Source organism: Lepidochelys olivacea (genome assembly GCF_965140295.1).
Source record: "Lepidochelys olivacea isolate rLepOli2 genome assembly, chromosome: 27".
Taxonomy (NCBI): Eukaryota; Metazoa; Chordata; order Testudines; family Cheloniidae; genus Lepidochelys; species Lepidochelys olivacea.
The window spans coordinates 14135572-14149620 of NC_140437.1; the positions used below are offsets into that span (position 1 = coordinate 14135572).

A 14049-nucleotide genomic window follows, 5' to 3' on the forward strand; every position below is an offset into this window, starting at 1 on the left:
ACCAAGCACATCGCTCTCTGCCCCATAGAGCAGGGCTGAACCCCATGGTGGCCTAAGTCGGACAACAGAGACTCGGGCTTTTCGATCGAGGGGGCTGATCCCAGCTGCTGAAAAACCTTCCAGGGGTGCAGGAGGGTAAAATACCCCGTGTCCTCACCAGGGCACCACCCAGAGAGAATTCCCTTGTTTTCCCGCAGCATGGCCGCAGGGGTGTGGAGAAGCCTGACCCCTAGCGGGTGCACTTGAGGGATGCAACCAAACAGTGTCTCCTCACAGCCCCTGTTGACAGCAGTTCCTATTTATTTGCGGCCGGTCTCTATGGCAATGGATGGACTGCATCAGTGAGGACCGGCCTGGAGAAAGAAGAAGAGCTAAAGGAAATCTCTGGAGAGATGAGAACTTCTCACAGAGATGCTGGGAGGGGATCGGATCTCGCCCCAGCTCCAACTGCCTCTGTGGCCCAATTCTGATCTCACGGCACGGCCAGGCCCCAATTCAATGCAGCACGTGCTTCACATTAAACACACACCTTGTCATTACGCTTTCTGCCGGCCTAGCTCCATTTGGGGGAGGGGTCTCTTCCCCTCACCTGCCATGGGGCGATTCTGATCCGGCTCCTGAAACCTTTCTGCTCAGAGACTCCTCTGGAGAAACCCCTCTCCTGTTCTTGGACCTTCTGCCCAACCTTCACCCACCCCCTCCCATCCCTGGCACGGGTGCCTCTTCCTTCCAAAACATAGTCGTCTGCCCCTCCCCATCTGCACCCCAGTCTGGGGAGCTAGGATCCAACTCCCTGAATCCGCAGACTTTTCTCACTCCACAAGGGCAGGCCCTGGTCACGAGGCTTTTAATCCCAGAGGTGTTGGAAGATAAGGCCAAACCAGATCCCAGAGCACACTGGCAGGGGGAGGTGGCCTGGGAGCCATTCACCCCTCATTAAACGTGTCTTTCACCTTGCTCCTGAACCTCTTCCTTCATCAGCTCTGTCTCCACCTCAGCTCATCTGAGCAGGAACCTTCCTTCCTTTGTAGCTGCTTGGCCCCACCCCCCTGGAAATGGATTCCCAGCTCAGGACTGGTCTCCGCTGCATGTATGCAGCAATTACCCCAGAGCACAGTCCCACCCTATGTGGCTGGAGGAACTCCACCTCCCGCAACGGAGGTAGCGTGGTCGATGGAAGCATCCCTCCTTCAGCCCATCCACATCTACACCAGAGGCTAGGTCAGCTGAGCCCTCAGGGGTGTGAATTTTTCACACCCGAGAGCCGTGGCTATATTGATTGAGATTTTTAGGGTCGCCCAGACTGCCGCTGCCCCAGTGGAAATCCGATGTGGCCCCCCTGTCTTCAATGGATGCAGAGTCCCAATCTCCCTCCAAGATCCGGAGCAGCGCCACCAACTTTAAAAGACTAAATTTCTCACCCCCTCACTTATCCACTGACTCTGGATTTAGGCCGGTGTCACTGAGATCAGACTCTGACCCTTCAATGCAGCGATGTCCACTGCCACTCTGAGAGTTGGGGTTGATTCCCTCCTGGCTCCATGTCCCTCCACCCTTGACTTCTCTCTCTCCATGCAACACCCCAGCCCTGGCAGCCCTCAGCCGTGGCCAAACCCCAACACCTGCTTCCTCCACTCCTGCCCTGGTGCCTCTGGCAGAAACTCTGTGACCGTGTGGACCTTCCTCCACTGCGATGCCATCCTCTCCTCCTTCAGTTCTGCCCTCTCCCTACCAAGCAACCCTGCCTCTCCAACCCGGCCGACTCCCATGCCCTCAATCCCAGCTGTTTGGACTCCCTCCTCAAACTGTCCCCCTGTCCTACCCCTCCACTTTTCCTGCTTCATAGAATCTCCCCATTTTCTCCCTGCCAGCCAGGCCCTAAAACACGGCCCTCTTTCCAGACCCTCCCATCCAGGCTAGGTCTAAATCTTGCCAATTCTTTCGGCAGAACCTCTCTAAGGGCTAGTCTACACTGGAAGTGCTACAGAGCTCTCCTGCTGGCATCATAAAACCAGCCTCCGCGAGAGGCAGCCGCTCTGTCGTCGGGAGACGCTCTCCTGCCGGCCCAGCGCTGTTCACACCCATGCAACTTACGTTGCACAAGGGGATGGCTTATTCATGCACCCCTGAGCAGCGTGATAGTAAGTGGTAGTGTGCACCCAGCCTGGTCTACACCAGATAACCACATCAATCAGGGGTGTGAAAAATCCACACCCCGAGCGAAGCAGTTATACAGACCTAATCCCCCATGTAGACAGCGCTGGGTTGACGGGAGGGCTTCTCCCCCGGCCTTCAGGGAGGTGAATTGACAACGCCGACAGGAGAAGCCACGGCCTGGCCTCTCCATCCGTGCAGCTAAAACTCTAATCATCTCATGGCCCCAACCAATGCAGTCTTGCCCTGTGCCGCCCCGTTCAGACTGCTGCTGCTAAGAGCATCATTGAGCACCCCACCGCTCTCTCTGGATCTCTCCCCTGACTCTCCCTTTCTCCAGCACTTCAAATGCGAGCGATTTGCCTTCACTTTCAATTCTTGTCAGCTCCCCGCAGGGGGTGCCAGCCCCATTGGTTACATTTTCAACAAGCCCCTCTGTGCTCGCTCCCACAGGGCCCCTCTAAACATCCCCAATCCCACCTCCTTGGCCATCCTCCTAGTGGCCTTCACTCTGCTGATGAAGTGGAATCTTGTTCTCCTGCAATTCCCTCAACTCTCTCCTTTGCCTTGATCCTACAAAAAACCGGCGAGGCAGCTGGTGCCGGTCCCGGCCCATTGTTCCCTCGGACCCCCCCCATCTGCATCCAGCCGCTGTCTCTTGGACCATCTTTTTGTTCTGTGTTGGTGAAGCACCTGGCACAATGGGGCTCTGAGCCTCCGTGGGGGCTCTGCCACCTCCCACCCCCCCGGAGGCTATCGTCCTACAAACACCATCCAGCCCTGATCTCTGCTGAGGCCTCTGGTCGCTTCAACCATTACGAGCCAGATGCTCGGCTGGGGTAAATCAAAGCAGCTCCATTGATTTCCACAGAGCTAGGCCGATTTACACCAGCTGGGGATCTGGCCCAGACGACAATAGACTCCCCAAGCCAGAATGAACCAGAGTGGATTAAAGGGACTGGACCAGGTTTCAATTTTTGGCAGCATTTCGGGGCTGGGTTTGGGGATGTGACACCCGGCGCCGATTTGGATCATGCATTGGGTGGGGGGAGAATGAGGGGGTTGGGGAAGGAGCGTGTGCGCTGGAGATAAAAGTCCCACCACGCTGTAATGTTGCATTAGCATCAGCAGGAGCTATGAGCATGCGGGGACCGGCCCCCCGTTCTCAGCGTCGTCTGCTTTTCCCTAAGGGGATCGGAGCGGGGTCAGGGGGAAAAAAAATTAACTGGCCCTGAGAACTGAGCATCTTCTGGCATCTAAGTCACAGCTCAGCCCACCTGCCGCCTTGCTGGGAGGCGGGGGCGGGTTAGTTTGCAGGAGGGACCCCATGTGGACGCGCCTCGGGGAAGAGGCAGAGACGGTTGTGCAGCGGACACCTCCGAGAGAAGCCCCCCTGGATCCAGCTCATGGGAATGTCCTGACACGTCAAAAGGACGGACAGGCCAGCTCATAGAGCACGAGAGGGGGAGTTTGGAACGTGGCCTCTCTCTCCTTGTGGATCCCAATCTCACCCCAACTTCAGTGGCAATTCTGGGGGCAGGAGGGAGGCTCAGCCAGGTGATAAGGCACAGTCTCCTCCTTAGATCTCATCCATGTTAGAACGAACATGCTAAGGGCCAGATCCTCAGCTGGTGTAAATCCACTGACTTCAGAGCAAGGCTTATTTACACCTCACCCACTGGGGAGCTGGCCTTCAGGCCACGTGGTTCCCTCCCCCCATACCAGTCTGATACTGAGAAAGAAAATCATCCATCATGCTGGGGACGCCAGCTAGCCATGCTATTTCTGCTTGGTCAGAGCAGCCCATGGGTCCTGGGCCAGAGCTATGTCCTTGCCCCCCCATGTTCACACAAGGCCTCTGAGGCTCTCAAGCTACACCTGGTAGGGGGCTGAGCCTTCTGGGAGCAGGGGCCCATCCCCTCTTCAGATCAGAGACTGCCTTTGAGATCCAGATTACCAGCACTGGGGCTTCCCTTTTCTTTTAGCTTCTTTCCTCCCGCGGAAGGAGCATTTTTGTTTGTTTTCCAGCTGGGTCTGAGCCCAAACCTTCCTCTCCGAAGAGCCCCAAACTTTGGGGCAGATCAGATCCCATCCCCCATATATAGTTTAAATGCCTGCTTGCCAGGACATCACTGTTCGTCTTGTAGCAGTAACTAGGTGCCCCAGTGACGGACCAGGACCCCCCACTGCTAGGCGCTCTACAAACACAGACCCAAAAGATGGTCCCTGCCTCCTACAGCTTACGATTGATGGTCTCATACTCATTTTAAAGTCACTGTCCTAAAAGTTCTCCAGCAGGCGCCAGAGGGAGGGCTCCACAAAACAAATACAATAAATAAAAACCTGTCTGTGAAACAAAGGCAGGACCTAGCTCGTGTTCTATTCCACCAGTTCTCATGGGTAGGGTGGGAGGACTTCTTTGTGGGAAGAGAAGAAAAAATTTTAATATAAGAATGAGAGGACTCAAAAATGGTTCTTTTGTGACTGAAGGGACACAACGCCAGGAGGCCTCAATTCAGCAAAGCACTTGAGCACCTGCTTACTGTTAAGTTTCAGGGCAGCAGCCGTGTTAGTCTGTATTCACAAAAAGAACAGGAGGACTTGTGGCACCTTAGAGACTAACAAATTTATTTGAGCAGAACAGCTGCTTTAAAGTCACACCGAGCTGAAGATCTCTGCTGAATGCAGGGCCCTCACCAGGACAACACAGAGTGCGGCAAAGGTGGGCGTAATCAGCACTGGAAGAAACAGGCATCACCAGAGCAGAGCAGACCCGGGATCCAATTCGTCGGGCTCAGAGACCCAGTCTACATAGCGATCAGAGGCGTGATCGCAGAACATGACCGCACCCGAGTTCACTTGAATCTCAGGCAGCAACAGCAGGGAAGCTGCGGCCGCACAGACTAGCCACCCAAGGGTCCCGAGGGAGTTTGTACAGCCCGCACTGCTCCGCTCCCAAAGATAGCTGGATTAAAGCTAACTCAGGTGTGTCTACGTATGCTGCTAACACACCTCTGACCGCTGAACGGCCAATGAAGATGCAAGAAACCCACACAATAGTTTAGGCAGGGCTCTGCTAATATGGTGATGGGTGCTATGGGGAAAGAGTGGAGAAGAAATTGAGCAGATTATTCAAAATATCTATTGCCAGCGTTTAATTAGCCCTTAAATATGAAGAATTTAAAGCACTTACACTACGTTTATCCTACCCAACATAACTGTAGGCATTCGCTGGGTTGTTAGTTTTGCCATTCTTGCATTGATCTCATCACGCTTCCCTCGCTGTCCGACAAGCAACTACCGAGACATTCCCATAAACGGGCCAGGTTATCTGCTGAGCGTAAGCGGCACAGCTGCAGGGACACCGTCGATTTACGCCAGCTCAGAATCTTGCCCAGCAGTACCAGCCCCCGAAACATTTATAAATAAATATATTTCACATTTAAGCAAGTTTCGGGCGCGTGGGGACTTTGATGTGGTTGGAATTTTAATCTGTTACTGTGCAGGGGACCGTTTTATCTCTGGTGGCAAGTATCATTTAGAACATCGAAAGAGGAACACTTTAAGACCCTACATTCTAGCATGTGCCTGAGGACTGATCTATAGAAAAAACCCTGGCTTAAGCAACCAGCAAGGACTGGCCACCTCTTGGAAGCCAGGGCCATATTGTCTCAGCATCGAGGTAATGCCTTGGGGCTGCACTACACAGATTTTGTACTGATACCACTATGTGAGTTACGGGGCTGTTTTTTTTAAATTGATCAGGTTATACCAGTACATGCCCTGACCTCTTTCCCCCCCCCCCCCCCCCGCATCCCATATGGGACTTGTTATACTGGTATAAAGCACCTTTCTATTGGTATAACTGCATCCGCACTAGGGGGCTTGTATGAATTTAACTACACTGCTTTTGCATTTAGACAGCCCTTGGGGTGTCAAACAGATCTGTGCTCCATGGTGCTAGGCACTATACAAACACACACAGTCCCTTCCCCAAAGAGCTTGGTTTTCAGAAGGGGTGAAATCCTGGCCTTACTGTCAATGAGAGTTCTGCCGTTGATTTCAATTGAGACAAGCTGTCACCTCATCAATTTTAAAATGTCACATTTGATTTCAAGTGTTGTTGCAGCCCTGGTGGGCTCTCTAATATCCTTGGACAAGGTGGGTGAGGTAGTATCTTTGATCAGACCAACTTCTGGTGGTGAGAAGGACAAGCTTTCAAGATTCGTAGAGCTGAAGAAGAGCTGCATCTCTGTGGAGCTGAGAAGTGTGTCTCTTCCACCAGTGGAAGTTGGTCCAATAAAAGATATTACCCTCCCTCACCTTGTCTCTCTAACATCAGATTTAAAAACAAACTAATATTGTTACAAGCAACACCTAAGGTTGATGAGGTTAATGAGAGGAAGTGGAGAGGGGGAAAAAACCAAAACACATTTTTCTATATGTTTTTCTACATTGTTTACTTTGTGCATTTGACAGCCCTCTGTGTCTTGTCAGTTTCACCATTTCCTCTGTTATAGTCAATTTCATAGTTTTCCCCTGTAGAGTCAATTTCCCCTGATTGTTGGTGAGTCTTTACACACTACAGGGGAAAGAAAATCTCTCTCTCCCCCTCCCTCTCTACCTATGCACAAGAAAACATGATTGTAAAATACGGTAGGGGGACTCCAGGGTAGGGGTAGGCTCTGAAATCACTTTTAAATTATTTTATTTAAATGGACTGGTTTGAGTTGATGGGGGTCTCTCTAAGCAGAACATTCCTGCTTTGACTTTGGTAGGGAATTCTGCTTAAAAATTGACAGCCCAACACCATGGGGGCGATGGGTCTACTCTGAGGGCTTGTCTACACTTAAAAGGCCACAGCGGCACATGACCTATGCCGACAGGAGATGGGAGGGATTCTCCCAGCAGTGTGGGTAATCCACCTCCCCGAGAGGCAGTAGCTAGGTCAACTGAAGCATTCTTCCATCGATCTAGTGCAGTCTACATGGACACTTCGATTGTCTCAGCGTGGTACAAGGCTAGGGAATGTATGAGCAAGTAACAATGTATTGTAACCTAGACCCAGCTCCCTGAGCGGCTTAGCTGAGTTGATCTAATTTGTAGGCCAGACCTGACATACGGATGAGGACCTGATGCATAGCTTTTGGTAAAGGTCAAGCTAAATTGTACTGGGAAGTTTGGGTTTACTTTGAAAGTGCTTTCTTAGGAAAGGAGGTGGCTTATCGCTGTTACTTCTGTAATAAACACGATTCCTGAAAGGCGGGGGGGGTGGGGAGGGGCTCTGTCTAGGTTGCAATACATTGTTACTTGCTCATACATTCCCTAGCCTTGCACCACGCTATCATACTGCTATGCTAAGCACAAGGTGGAGACCACAGGAGTGTGGTTCTGACACAGAAGTGGGAGGAGTGGGCTGGGGTGAGGGCCATGGCTCGCTGCTAAGGATAGGAGATGGAAGGATCCGGGGCGGTGATGAGTCGTGAAGCAGTGACACAGGGAACATGGAGGTAAGTGGGTGCGAGTGGAAGATTATGTAGGTGCTCTGGTGGAAGGATATTTCGGGCCAACTTCAGAAGTGAGTAAGTCTGTCCAGAGGGAGTCAGAGTCCTCTAGCCTGCCTTGCATATCAGTCAGTCTAAGGAAATCTAAGAGCACCTTAGCCACCCACACATAGGCCTTGCCTCTGAATCTGCCCTGTTAACAGGAATGTCCTAGTGATTTGGGTGGAAGGGTCTAGGATAGAGGGGCGGGTGCAAGCGTGTGGAAATCAGTGGCCTGGTGCTGAGGTGGGACTCCCAAGCGAGGCCTTATTTACAAACACAGAGCCACAGAGCCTTGTGGGGGTGTGTGTGTGTGTGTCAGGTTCCCAGTGGGGGCAGCAGCCAATGGGTGTAAAATTTGCACCAGCTGACTTTCTGATTTTCCTGCTCTGCAAAGCATCCTCCTGCCACATTGCCTGCTGAAGGAATGAGCTTTAGAAGGGGATAGTCCAGGGTTCTAATCCTAGGTCTGCTGAGTCCCTGTCTGGTTGGGACAGCACGAACTTCCTGGTCTGTAAAATGGGGATGAGTCTACTGTCCCCACCGCAGTGCTAAGAGGACTTCTCTCATAATGGACCAGCTTCACAACAGCTAAGTTTGATCGTTAATTGGTTTGCTGAACCCCAACCTCCCGCCCCCCAGCCCCTTTTCTACCTCCTGAGCACACCACAGAACACAGCCCCGCTTGCTCCCTTTGGTTAAAAAAACCCCGCCGTGGAGGGGCGGCAGGTGGGCTGCTGATTTCCTGAGTCGACTTGTCTCCCAATGAAAAGCCTGCCGCTGAGTCTGAGCTGATGAAAGGGCGCAGAGCCACAATAACCACGGCCGTGCAAGAGACAGAAGAGTCAGGGAGGGATCATCAAAATCAGACGCTGCTGCTCACCTCCCCCCGCCACCCCGCTAATACCAACAAGGGAAAGAAAAGCTCTTTGCAGAGTAACATTGCACCGGGCAAGCCCGCCTGACTTCAGTGGCGTTTGCGCCTCATTTTACACCGGGGAGTGAATCAGGTCCATCGACTCCAAGGAGAGTTTAGCCTCAGGGCCAGTCGATCTTTGGATTTACTTTGCACCGGGCCCGTGCATCCGTGCAAGTTGGTGCTTACTCCAGTGCAACCCGCCCTGGTGAACTTACCAGTGCGAGCGCCGTTTTGCACCAGCACATTAGGGGAGCTGCGCTGGTGCCCCGCCTCCAGGGAGTTACGTCAACACAAGTTTTCCCAGTTTAGACAAGCCCACAGCAAATAAAACTAAGGAAGGGGTCTCCAGCTTTGGCTGTCAGATTGCAGTCGTGTTCTCACGGAGTAGAGCACACTATAGAAGTAACAGGGACCGTCTCACGCCCTGTGGAGGGATGGGTCCGGCACCAGATTTGCCCCAGACGCCTGTTGAAAAGAAAATTACTGCAGCGATGGGTCAACCCACAGTGGCGACGCTCCAAGGAGCCGGGTTTGGGACAGAGGCCCGGTTCCCTCAAAGGTATTTAGGCACCTAACTCTCGCTGATTTCAACAGGCATCTAAACATCTGGACCTGATCCATGTCCAATGAAACCATGGCTCCAGCAGATGCCAGATCAGCCCCTCGAACTGTAGTGTGTGTGTGAGCAAGAGACAGATGGGTCCAAATGATTTCCCACAGCACCTGCTGCCAATGGGGAGCAGCTGCTCCAGAGCTTTCACCTTCCAACACACACACACTTCCTGTGGGCCATTCGGAGAGGATTTAAGTATCTTCCAAAAGGGAAGGAGCTAACTGTTAAGCACCCCAATTCAGCGTGAGCACAGATATATATACACACACACACACACTCCCCCTCTCCCTCCAGAAGTTACCCCAAACTCAGAGGTCTTAGTCAACATCAGACCATGAGCACAGAATACTGTAGCTCTTTCTCGTAAGGGCATGACCTGCCTCGGCAGAAGTCTGCATTAAAAGACAGCCACACTCCATGCCCAGCCAGACTTGTTTCATGGTTGTATTTGGGCAACAGCTGATTTCAAGGAGCAGCCATGGGACACTCAGGTTGGATCCACAGGCAACCCCACAAATTCAAGCCTAGCTGAGTGAGTCATGGAACACCCAGCAGATCCCTCTCTTCCTCCCCAAAATTCACAGCGCTGGGGAGGTAATGGGCTTCCCTTCACTCTAAAACCCCAATGGAACCTGATTCTTTGCTATTCAGATTGCAATCAGCCCAGTTTTGGGTGGATCTCAATTTGGCAGTATCCAGATGAAAGGGGCCTGACTTTCAGTCAGCACGGAGCCAACCCCGGCTCCGAGAGAATGAAGCCCCCTTTCAGGGGTTGCAAGTGAGGCACACAATCTTTAGCTACTTTCGAAAATCCTGGTCTACACATTCACACAGCACTGTTACAGAAGAAGGATCTCAAAGCACTATTAAAACCAACCAGCTTCACAGACTAGGTGCCGCAATTCTGCTCCCACTGAAGTCAATGGCAAGACTCCAATCTAGTGCCAGGGCAGCAGGACTGGGCCCTCTCTACATGTGAATCATTTTAAGCCCCTCTGGAATGCAGCCACCTCTGGGCAGTGTTTGTTTAAACACCCCACAGCAACAGATTAATTTAACTCATCATACTCGATTTAGTGAAAGGCTCAGAGGGATGGAATTAACTATGTGAATGCATCCAATGTGCAGTTAAAACTTGTTTGGAAGGGGTTTACTTCTGGGTTCAGGGGAAAGAGGAAGCTATTTCTTCTGGTGATATTTTAGTAGGTTTCTATATGACCCCAGCAGTGGAAAAAAAAAATCTCAGATGCTGAAAACCTATCAAATATGTTCCACCCCCAATCTGAATTTAAATTTCCAGAGGAGCCGAGTCACTGGGGTTTGCAGGCAGAGAAAGGAATTGAGAGAGTACTAGCCAGGGTTTTTCTAGCTCCTGGTGCTTTTGGATATATCGGGTTGGTATTTCTCTTTTTTCCTTCCCCTTCCCTTGATAGTGATGGTATGTAACTGAATCACCCTGAGTGCTTCGCAGAGGGCATGCTCCACAGGATCGTAGGCCTGGAAGCCTGCGTGGGAAATGAACCGGCCTTAACACGTTTAGACTTTCAACACATTAAGCAGGTTGGTTTGGGCATCAAAGTGACACCGTCTGTCTGGGCCAAAGAAAAAGAAAAAGCTGATAGGTGCAGAGACCTCCTGGGTGGAAAGGAGATGCCCCATCACAGCAGCAGCCAAATCCACCAAATCAGGTCTGCGTTTTAGCCATTTCCAAAGCTCTGTTTTGCCCTGATTTGCAGGGGCAGCTCCAGCTTTTAAGAAGTTATTAAAAAGCATCTTATAAAATGCATTAACCCCGGCAGAGGACGCGAGAAAGCACCTAAAAGGGAGGCAGGTTAGGTTAAAAAGAAGGGGCCAGATCCCCCGCTGGTGCAAATCGGCATGGCCAGAGAGTAGTCGATGGAGCTCGGCCAATTGACACCAGCCAGGGGGGGAAATCTGGTCCAGCATGTGTGTGTCCGCCTGTTAAACTGACACTGAAATAGGACTGTCTCCTAAGAAGCAGACTGCCGCTTAAAGAACAAATGCAACACCGCTCCCAGGCCCCAAGCTGAGAGTGCTGAACACCTTCCAGGACTAGGCCCTGATTTTGTAGTACCTCTTCCCTGCAGAAGTAACACAGGCAGGCTGTGATCGGCGATGGCGTTGTAAGCACAGACAGCCCAAGGTGAAACAAGCCTGACACCTTACAGGCCCTACACCCGCTGAATCAGAACAGTAGGACTGGAAGGGACCTCCAGAGGCCATCTAGTCCCGTCCCCTGCACTCATGGCAGGGCTGTATTACATGAAATCAGAGGCTCTCTGGCCCCTGGGCTTCAGGGGCAGGCAGATGGGGCAAAGCGTCCCCATCTGCAGTGTGGGGGAGTCTATGACATGGTGGGGGCTGCTGAGGTGGGACGTTTGTCCAGGGCTTGGAGATGACTGGGCCAAAGGCGGGCATTCATTAAGCCACTTCCTGGCACTTCAGGGTTCCGATTCCCTGCTGGCCTGAGGCCATTGAAGTCAGAGGAGTTACGCCACCAGAGCCCTGGGCCCTAGGTTGTCATCATCGTGATCATTAAAGGTCCATTTCGAGCTGATAAGCCTGGGAAAGGAGGATATGATTTTACTGTCCACTAAGACCCTGGATTCCTGTGACCCTCACCACGTACTGCCTGGGGACCCCCTGGCACCGATTCAAATGGTTTCTCTCGGCTTGTTGAACTAGCTGGCACGCTATCTGAGCGAGCCTGCCACAGTCCAGAGGTTCAGAACCTGCCCAGCCACTCTTGGGCAGACTTGGCACCAGGCCCCCAAAGACCCTGAGAGTCCCTGGCCCGAGAGTGTCCAGCGGGCACCAGCGGCTGAGACCTGCTGGGCACCCAAGCAGAAATACAGGATGTGAGGCGGGAGACCTGCTCAGATGGCCAGGCGGACAGCAGTTGGCTTGGAGCCCTCACTGGCAGAAAGACAAGCGATTAGGGAGAGAAAGCCAGTGTGTGTGGAAGATCAAAGTAATTCTACACACCCTTGTCAGGGCCAGAGTTTGGTCTCAGTTACACCAGTGAAAACACAGAGCAACCCCCAGGCACTTCGCTTATTACTCGCGTTACTCTAGTAACTATGAGACTCAGAGCCCAGGAGGCCATCCTGCCCGGCGCTGTACAAACACAGCGCAAGACCCCGGCTTTGCACCGGAGGGGCTGAGATCCGGCCCTGGGGCCCCGCTGCTGTCCCTGCGGGGGCGCGTTACGCCCTGGCCGCCGGCCGCTGTCAAAGAGCCGAGAGCGCCGAAGACAACTCCCGGCACCCGTCTTTTGCAGACCCCCAGTGAGCCAGACCCCCCGCCCCGGGACCCGCGCCCTACACCCCCTTCGCCCGGTGTCCCACTCGGGCAGGGAGGTGCGGGGCGCACGGCGGGGATCGGGGAGCTCTGGCTCTCTTCAGGGAAGTTTTAGGACTTGGATGGGGGAGCTAGAAATGGGACCGCATTAGGGGGAGGCGATGCGGGGGCTCCAGGTCTTCCCCGCCCCCGCCACTAGATTTGGGGGGAGTCCCAATCTCCCCACCCCCCCCACTACTCCATCAGACTCCCCCCCCCGCCGCCCTTGTAGGGGGGTACCCGTCCCCCCTCCGTCTGTACCAAGCCCAGTTCTCCCCCCCTCACCCACCCACCCAGTCCGGAGGGGCCCAGACCCCCCCCTTACCTGCCCTGCTTGGTGATGATCATCTCGGTCTGGTGCTTATGGAACTTGGCCCAGAGTGGGTAGTTGTTGAGCATCACCTGGACCTTGCCGGAGAGCTGGTAGCCCGGCACCGGGTAGAGCGGGCCCCGGGGGAACACGTGCTGCACCGCGCCCGGGTAGCAGCCTTCCCCCGCCGCCGGGCTCGGGTAGAGCTCGCCGCCGCCCGGGTAGAGCTCGCCGGGAGGCAGCGCGAAGCCGTGGCTGCCCGGCTGGGCGGCGGCGGGCGGCGGCTGGGGTCCGTAGGCGGCGCAGCTGTTCAGGGCCGGGCTCAGGAAGCGGCCGGTGGCCGCCCGGGCGGTGGCCGGGCTGCTCACCCCGAAGCCCCCGGGGACCGTCGGGGCGCCGTAGGGCAGGCTCAGCGGGCAGCCCTCCGAAGCCGGGGCGTCGGGGAAGTAGAACCGCTCCTGCAAGCCCATCTTCAGCTCGCCCGGCTCCTTGGGCCCCTGCAGATCCAGCGGCTCCTTGGCAAAACTTTGGCTCTGGGTCCCATTCAGCATGGTGAGCGCGGGGCTGCTGGCTCCGGAGGCTGGGTCCAGGGCTCCCATCGACTTGCCAAGCGAGGCGGGGTGGGAGTGGGCAGGGGAGGTAGGTGTGCGCGTGGGTGGGGGGGGGGAGATCAGCCCCCTCCCCTCCCTCAGCAACTCATCAGGGTTGTGCAAAGAGGGGGAGGAAAAAAAAAAAAAGAGAGAGAGACTCCCCCCCCCCAAAAAAAATCTTTGCAGCGCTCGCCCCACAGGTCCCAGCCCCACTTCAGCGGCGGCTGAGTCGGCTTCACACGCAGCCCCGGGGCTCCATCGCCGGGCCGGACACGCCAGGAGCAAAGGCAGAAGGAAACCCACCCCCCTCCAGCCCCCAGGTCGGTTTGCACAAAATCCTCCTAACTAAAGATCCCAGGCAGGACCCGCTCGCTTCCAGGGGGCGGGGGGAGGGCCCCCCCCTCACACCTCTTCTCTTTCCAAGGGCAACGCGAAGGGGGAGGGGGGGATTTCCCCCCACTCCTGGGAGCTGCCTGGTCTGCCCCGCTCTATCACTCCACCTGCCCCATCCTCTGCCTCCGAGAGCCGCTCAAAGCTCCCTCTTATAAAAAGCAGCCGAG

General features: G+C 54.2%; 1 protein-coding gene across 1 annotated transcript in view; it reads right to left on the bottom strand.

Moving 5' to 3' along the window:
* TBX21 (T-box transcription factor 21) overlaps nt 1-13527 on the bottom strand; it is a 32884-nt gene extending 19357 nt beyond the window's left edge. Inside the window, exon 1 of the mRNA XM_084615728.1 lies at nt 12915-13527. Coding sequence (XP_084471854.1) covers nt 12915-13498 — 584 coding nt within the window. The 5' untranslated portion in view covers nt 13499-13527. The remainder of the gene's footprint in view (nt 1-12914) is intronic.
* Nucleotides 13528-14049: the final 522 nt, after the last annotated feature.